General features: G+C 48.7%; 1 protein-coding gene across 1 annotated transcript in view; it reads left to right on the top strand.

The window, feature by feature from the left end:
- Positions 1-8,010: 8,010 nt before the first annotated feature.
- The window catches only part of LOC102205238 (ribonuclease inhibitor-like), a 42,748-nt gene continuing 42,279 nt past the window's right edge, over positions 8,011-8,479 (top strand). The window contains exon 1 of the mRNA XM_005754558.1: positions 8,011-8,048. Within this exon, the coding sequence (XP_005754615.1) occupies positions 8,011-8,048 (38 nt within the window). The remainder of the gene's footprint in view (positions 8,049-8,479) is intronic.

Raw genomic sequence — 8,479 nt, 5'->3', positions numbered from 1 at the left:
ATGAATTATCGCCACTCTGACGCCGTCTTTAAAGTTTCAGTAGTTTGTATGGACGCTGGCACTGACAGCGCCCTCTGCAGGGTTTCATCAGGATTGGTCCAAACTTCAGAGAACACACAATCATACATGATCCCTACAGTATGATGATGATGATGAACTTCAGCATACATGAAGAGTCCTTGTGTCCACCTGAGAGCACTTGGTGTTTGATAAAGTTTGACATCAGGTTTGTCCTCGACAGCCTGACAGATGGAAACATTCGAGTCTGAGACGGTGGTCCCGTGTCTAAGCGTACGCCAACACACATCATTTAGAGTATGAGTTGTCATGTTTTGTCAACAAATATGAAAGATTGTCGTCTTTTTCCAAAAGCAGCCTGAAAACACGTCTGGAAATATGAGCGAGCGCCATAGGAGAAGCAGGACGCCGAGCCACGCCGCCGTCGCGTTCAGCCCTCTGCGCATGAAGACGAGAGCAGGGAAACACCTCCCTCTGACCCGTTGGAGGCTAAACGCTCTCTGTGCTCGGAGCTGGAGGAATTATTTCATCATTAAAATCAATCAAATGTCGTCGTTGTGTAACAAGTCCAGCTGCATCCGATTTACACAAACAGGAGTTTTAATGAAGAACACTTGTCTCAGTCGTCTTTACTGTAAATGCACGGATGAAGGTCGGCGTTCTCCCACGTCTGGGTCGCGTTGTCCTTGTTAAGCCAGTCAGTTCGGTTTTTCTCCATAATCTGTGATGTACCACCCAGGAGCAGACAGATAACATCCTCCGGAGCAGGAAGTTACGACCGAAGCCCGCAGCGTGCAGCTACACGTGCGCTTACTCAGGACTCGCAGCAGAGAGCTCTCCCTGCTGACTCAGCGCTGCCTCTGATAACAGCGATTCATCGTGAGACACACGATTTATCTGCTAAAAAGATACGTTTGGGAGCAGAGGAGGAGGACGGGCGAGCGTCTTCCAAACCACCTAAAAGCCCCTGAGAGGACACACGAAGCTGTGCTGACGTCACCGAGCTACAGGAGCATCACGTCTGTTTACCGAGCTGAAGCAAACCATCTGGTATTCACATCGAAATGAGTCAAATCTCCAAACTCAGGCTGATGTTAAACTCAAAAACAAAACACGGAGGAACGTTACAGGAAGGGAAATAACGTGTACATGAGTCTGACAGCGTGCAGAGACTCACACCCAGCCGTTAATCTAGGATCAGTTTCCACAAAGCAACATTAGCTCCACTTCAGAAGCTGAGAGTTTAAACTCGGTGTTTAGTAGGAAATAACACACGACTGTGAGACAAGATGAGTGTAAAACACAGGGCTTCATGTCATCTCAGCCTCACAGGTCACACAGGCCTATGGACCAGCTGGTCACTGACCAGTTAGAGTGGAAATACCATCATCCTCAGTCTGAGGACAGCTGATCATGTGATCATCAACCAGAGACCTGCGGAGCTCCAACATCATCATCAGAAGCACACAGATCGGCTCGTGAGCCGAGCGCGTGGCCACACGTGTTGGGTTCCTCTCACACTGAGCAGCAGGACTGCTGCAACAGCTCCTCAGCAGCAGGGTCAAACTGACCTGCAATCAGCAGGTGAACCACAAAGATACAAAGAGCCGACGTCGCTGTGAACGCCTGGATGCCACAGGTCAGTGAAGCCCGGGGTCAGTCACCCGACACTTCAGACGTAAAAAAGTCACAATCATGAGGATCACGAGCCTCTGCAAGCTCTTCGCTTTCTGCTTCCTGACAGGTTTCTGTCTACTCGAGCTCACCTGAGGACAGCTGCACCACAGTCTGACAGGTGTACCATCCAGTCACGCTCCCCACCTGCCGCTGTCCTCGGAGCGGGCCACGCCCTGAGCGGGCGCTTCACACCAACAGCAGGAGCGCGCTCAGAGCTCGTCTCATCAGGTAAGTGAAAACAAAAGACGATGCACTTCCTGTACGTACAGACATGAACATGGAGACATCCGTAAAAGTTCCAAACACACCAAAACAGCCTACCTGACAGAGTCTGACATCAGTAACGGACACAGCAACAAAAGCTCGACGTGATTGGCTGTTACTGGAACTATTAACTGGGGTTTTTTGAGCTGGTGGAAAGTGAAATCCTCCACACACATTCATCACATCAGCCCACCGATCATCCAGAGCAGAAATATATTTCCCCCGAGCCGCGTTCAGCTGTCAGCCTGCGGCTTATCCGGGTTATCTGGGAACTGACGGGCAGGTCTGCGTGACCTGGAGGAAGCCTCGAGAGCGGCGAGACTTTAAATGAATTTCATCCTGAAACAAACTCAGGACAAACTTCCTGCTCACTGCTCTCTCAGACTTTCTCCCTGCATCTTTGCTATCTCCTGGTCACCGAGGTGATGTGATATGACCATAAAAGCGTGATGTAACAGCACTTTGCATAAACAGATGAGCGGAAACAGGTTTCAGCTGTTTCCGCTTCATACATCAGACTCTGTAGAAAGTGATCGAGCATCGTTGTGACTCTACTTTCAGGTATTTTCCAGCCTTATTTAATCCACTCAGTTCACACAGCCTCTCTCATAAATGTGTCTGAGCGTAGCTCTCTGAGGTAAACTAGATCAGGGCCTGCAGGTCTCTCCACGCTTTGATCCATCCATCCCAGAAACAGATATACTCATAAATACGAACAAACTCTGACATTATTATCTCTTATTTCACCTTCATGTCCAACACCTGGCAGCTGGAGATGCTGAAGGTTTGACGTGATGTCAGAGGAAGCTCTCCGTCTGTCCTCACACCTTTAATCCTTCCAACCTTCAGCTCAGCCTGTTTCCCAGGAATGTTCACTGGAAGAGCGACTTCTTCTGCAGCATTTTTTATGGCATTATTTGACAATTTCCAGACAGTAATAAAACTTATTTGGGGAACTCATGTCCAAACAAAGACAAGCAGAGCTTTAAAGATGACAGAAACACTGCATTTCAACCACAAAATGGAGCAAAGGAATGAATTAAAAGATAAACTCTTGTAGCTCAGTGCCAGAGCGAGTAATTAAAACTGCGCTGTTTAAGGTTGGCCTGACAACACCGTGGAGAGTTTATCCCTCCCATCCAGGGTTAAGGCTCCGAGCTCCGCTTCCCAAGAGAAACACGTTAAAAGCATCAGAGGTTCAGTTTCCCAGAGCTGCTTCATCGTCATCGTCAGTGAACAACTGAGCGAGGAAGAGTCCCAGAAAGGATTCACATGTGTAAAAAGTCTGGTTATCACTCAGACTTGACGGGGTTCAGGATCATGTTCCATCAAGCAAGTTGTCAACAGGCACCACTGTCTGTTTAACCTGCCAAGATTCAGCTCAGTCCTTCACCAAAAACACACCAACAGCTGTAGATCACTGTTTGTCTCCCTGCACAAACCTTTTTCATGAAAAGACCCACAAACTGAGTCTCTGCCAACACAGGAGAAGCTGGTTGTGACTGTTGGCTGCTGAGATGTTAGATTCAACGACAGGACGGGTCCTGCAGAAAGGTACGAAAAATCACAAGTTCAGAAAAGTTACTGTAATTGAGGCTGACGTCGGTACGTTGGCTGTTAGTGCTGAACGTTTGTGGCAAAAAGCATCCAACAACTGGATTCTTGAAACTAACAGGAGATGAAACTTTGCATTTCTTCTGATCAAACCATTACAGGTTAAGGCGCCGACGGAGGCTCTGCTACTGTGGAGGAGCAGAGCAGTGACATCAGCCAGAGCAGATACTGCGTTGTTTGAGTTCTCTTCCCCAGAGTCGGTGTAAACCCAGAGACAGTGGAGTTAAATGTTTCAGTTACAGTCCGTCGTGGCTGTGGAAGCTGTTTCCTTTGATCAAAGCTTGTACTCACTCAGGGGGTAGCTTTACAAAGCAGGGCAAGGTAAAGGGAGCAGGGCTGCTTAGCCTGGCAGTCCAAATCTCTGAGTTCCACCAAGAGTACGAACATCCCAAAGGTAAAGTTTCATTTCCTGTTTAAGCCAATAAATCAGGACAGCAGCCAAAGCTACAGAGGCTGTGCTTCAGAACTGACAGCTCCTGCAGTATCAGACCGTTTCCCAAACAGAAGCATGAGCAATGCAGCAACATGAGCAAGTCACTAATGTTAGGGTTCAATTCCCAGGCTGTAGGACTGTAGGTGGTCGGGCTGGAGGGTAAAGTCTGTGAGGCTCTGTTTAGTGAAGTGGGGAGTAAAACGTGGTGCTGCCAGAGGTGGGTGGTTTCAGCCTGAGGAGGGGCTCATTTATCTGATCTTACATGTTAGGTATCCACTTCAGAGGCTGTTTAGGTTTCAGCTGGGATAAATCAAGCGCACCTCCAGTAGTCAGGATATTAAAGCCATATTTAGCTGGATGTTTTCTGCAGGACCTGGACGCTGCCCAGACAGCATGACAGATACATGGCCGGAGGGTCTGCAGTCATAAAAACAAGGTCGGTGAGTGTCGGCCTCCGGGGGGAGGGGGGTGACGAGGGCGAGCAACAGGAGGGCAGAGACAGAGACCGTGAGGAGGTAAAGATGTCCGTGAGGACTTCAAGACGCCAAAATATGAGTTTATAAGGGAACGAGAGAGAGTTCGTCTTGTAATCGGAAGGTTGCCGGTTCGAGCCCCGGCTCCGACAGTCTCGGTCGTTGTGTCCTTGGGCAAGACACTTCACCCGTTGCCTACTGGGGGTGGTCAGAGGGCCCGGTGGCGGCAGTGGCTATGATGTAGCTACGATGTAGCTGCCATCACCAGTGTGTGAATGGGTGGATGACTGAATGTGCAAAGCGTTTTGGGGTCCTTAGGGACCAAGTAAAGCTATACAAACAGAGGCCATTTACATCACAGCCTGGACTCAAACAGAGAAATGATGAAGAGAATAAACTGAAAGGACTGTCAGCTGATGTCACATCATCAGATTTGTTCCACTCAGGTTCATCGATCTCATTTAAGCACTTCTCATAGATCTGCTGATGAATCCCACCTGTTCCTCCATCTGTGTGAGCTTTCAGCACCTTTAAACTATTCAATAAACAAAACTTTTTCCTGTTTGTGGACAAAATTCATTCATAAGATCAAAAGAAAGAAATGAGAGCGTGGAGCTTTGGTTCCTGCAGAGACTCCAGCAGACGGTGCAGCTAAGAAGCCCAAAAAGAAATGCAAAAAGCCCTTTATGATGTCAGAAATCTTTAGTGACATCACTGAGCACACTGGCCTGAACACAAACTCAGCTGTTCCTCATATTCAAGGATTAGGCAGCATTGACCCTTGACCTCTTAAGACCAGATTGATTTTTCCATCAAAGTAAGTGAGAACATGAACCTGCACCGTGATCCAGGCCAGGCACAGTGAGGAACCATCATCATCATCATCATGCGCCTTCAAAGCTCGACGAACAGAGAGGCGGTGAGACAGATGGGCGAGCGAGAGGCCGTCCACCAGCGCCGAGCGTCTTTCCCGATCACTTCCAGGTTTGGGATGATGACCTCTGACCATCCTGATGAGGAGCTGCTGTGTGGACCAAGCAGCAGCTCTACAGTGGACTCATCTTCTTCTTTAATGGGATTATGGGATGGCTGCTGGTTTCCCTCACATACAGCCTTACAGTCAGGTTCATCCAGCTCCTCGCTGGAAGCTGGAGGAGAAATCAGTTCCAGAACGAAGACATTATCATGCAGAGCGGGTGATAAATCCCGGCACTCTGATTATGATTACAGTCAGGTATGGTAAACACACCAACATGGGAGACTAACTGAACTTTAATTGTGTTCAGTCTCCCTGCGCCAGCCCTCAGCAGCCACACAAGCGTCTGCTCTGAGCTCAGTATCCACGCTTTAACCACCCACTTGGTCCAGTCTGATGTCGTGGGATTCACCTGCACCACAAATTGAACTTTGACCCTCACAGCGTCTCTACTTTCTGTTCTTTCAGCTCAGAATCAGTTAACGAGTCGTTAATGTTAACAGACACTCGTGTTTCACACAGCGTGTCCTCGGGTGGGCCACCGTCAGAGCGCAGCAGCAACACCTGCGTCAGGGTCATCACAAAACGATGAAAACATAAAATGCAGGATGACTCGTGTTTCTGTGACAATCTGAGTCTGTTTCTGCATTTTTTCCTTCATTTTACCAAAACTAGTTATTATTTTTAGATTTATGCATTTAATCTTGTGTTATTGTACACCCATGCAGCATTTCTTCATTTAACTCTTCAAACATGTTCGTTTTTATATTTCTGTTTTAAATAAATGTTCCCGTTTCCTGCAACGGAGCCGAAAGGCTGACGAGACAAACGAAACCAGCCTCACGAAGCAGAAGAACAAAGCAAAGATGAACGAGTATTTAAATAAATAATCAACTAACCATATTAGATAATATTAACAATAATAATCAATAATAAATGAAGTAAGTTAAAATATGTCAGAGCCAAATAAATCTGTTTTATTAGATAAATATAAATAACACATCTCACTGTTATTTTTAATTTAGAGGCTTTTTTTAGAACAGATCTATTTTCTGTGGCGTATTGATCTCCCTGGACTTTCTCCCACACACAGACACATTACAGCGGCCTCGTGTCCTGTACGTGTAACGTGTGTGCTGCATGTTGCAAACCACCGAGCGAGCGTTCAGCTTCACAGCGAAGCAGAGCAGCTCACACTGTCCAAAGCTCACGAGCACAAAACTCATGCTGAAGAACGTCTAAATCCATAAATCATTCACTCCCAAAGGCTCCACGCGGGATGCATCGAACCTGACAGGCAGGGCGAGCTGGGGGCGGGGCTTAACCGGACTTTTTACCCTTTATTCATACGCCTAAATATTTCATGAATTCACTTTTGTCCCAACGACCTGTCCTGATAAAATCAAATAATCTCATGGACGGACCGGAGGAGCCGCCGACCCTCCCGACCGCTGATGTTCACGCTCATCAGCGGAGGAACATCCATCACACTCTGACGCCCACGTTTGCTTCAAAGGCCGGTCTGTGTAAACCTCGTAGCTCGTGGAAACTTTAAATCCAGAGTAAGAACCAGGAAACATCCGAATGAAAACAAACCCACGATCCACTTTTGCCCACTTAACTGCTCCATGATCTACGGCCCGGCAGACGGGAGATCTGATGTGGTTCCATCTGTTTACAGCCTGCAAATGGATGCTAATGAAGGCACGCCGGGCAAAACAGCGGCGGCCATGTAAACAGCGGCGCGGGAAACTGAATCCACTGAGCCGCTTTCAGCTGCAGTCTGAAAAAGCTTTTTTTTTGTAATTGCAGCCATCATGTGGGAGACATTTACTGCGAGAGAGATGTAGCAATTATGGAAAGCAAAATAAACGAGCGAGGAGCTGCTGTCGGCACGCTCGCCTCTGAGGCGGCGCCCGCAGCGACCTGCAGCCGCTGGCACTGCAGGGGAGCGATTTAAGGATCAATACGAGGATTTACGTTATCGTCGCCAGCTGGACCGCCGTGGCCTTCTGCGCAGGAACCTCACCCATCAGCTGATATTCAGAATCCCAGTGACAGTCCTAACTGGTCCCAGTACACCAGCCAGAACTGCAGACACACACATGACGACTTTGTCCAATCAGACCCATCTGAGACCGTAAACCTATCAGGACACGGTTAACAGACAGCAACAGGCTCACTCTCCAGCGCCCCCTGCTGGACTCGGTTAAAGCGCCTCTTCATATTCACAGCTCTGCTCTGTCCTGCAGGGGCTGATTGGTTCATGAGCTACACCTGAAACAGGTATGAAGGTTGGTGTGAGGGACAGAAAGCGGAGTCGTGACTGAGGACCACGGCGTCCGAGGGTCAAGCCGTCTGTGTGGACGAGGCCAGATGGACTTATGAGAAGTTAGGAGAAGCATCCTGTAAGCGAGGCGTGACCTCACAGGATGTTATGATGGCGAGATGTTCCCAGCCTTATGTTAGAAGCTGAGGGCGGAGTTCTGGACTTCCAGGGCTCCTGAACATGATCCACTGCTGTAACTCAGACGGGCGGTGCTAAAGGGCCAAAGATGAGCTGGAAGGAAGCTGCTCTGGTGACAGATGTGATGTAAGCCTGGAATAAAGTGACGAGTCCAGCACGGCTCTCAGGCTGCAAACCTCTGGGTCCACGTCGGGGAGTGAACTCCACCCACAGCCCAGAGCTCTGCTCCACATGCACAGGCGATGAAGCTGTGTATCATCAGCACAGCAATGGAAGCAGAGACCAGGATGATCTGACCGAGCTGCGTCGCAGCAAAGCAAGCAGAGCTGCAGCTCGGTTCATCGCAGCGTTCAGTCACCCCGACAGCGACGCAGCACGAACACATTTAGTGTCACGATGGCATCACCTGCAGGAGAGCGGGCAAAACGAGCAACGAGTCACATGACCACAGCTTCACACTGCTGTTGGTCCCAGATGTGTGGAAACATCTGCACCATCAGACAGTACTCACAGGTGTGTGTCTGTGAGTATGTGTGTGTGTGTGTGTGTGTGTGTCT

The sequence above is a fragment of the Pundamilia nyererei genome, unplaced genomic scaffold (assembly GCF_000239375.1).
Source record: "Pundamilia nyererei isolate P.nyererei 1_Seehausen unplaced genomic scaffold, PunNye1.0 scaffold00592, whole genome shotgun sequence".
Lineage (NCBI taxonomy): Eukaryota > Metazoa > Chordata > Actinopteri > Cichliformes > Cichlidae > Pundamilia > Pundamilia nyererei.
Note: the sequence above shows the minus strand (reverse complement) of the source record. Positions and strands in the feature narration are given on the sequence as shown.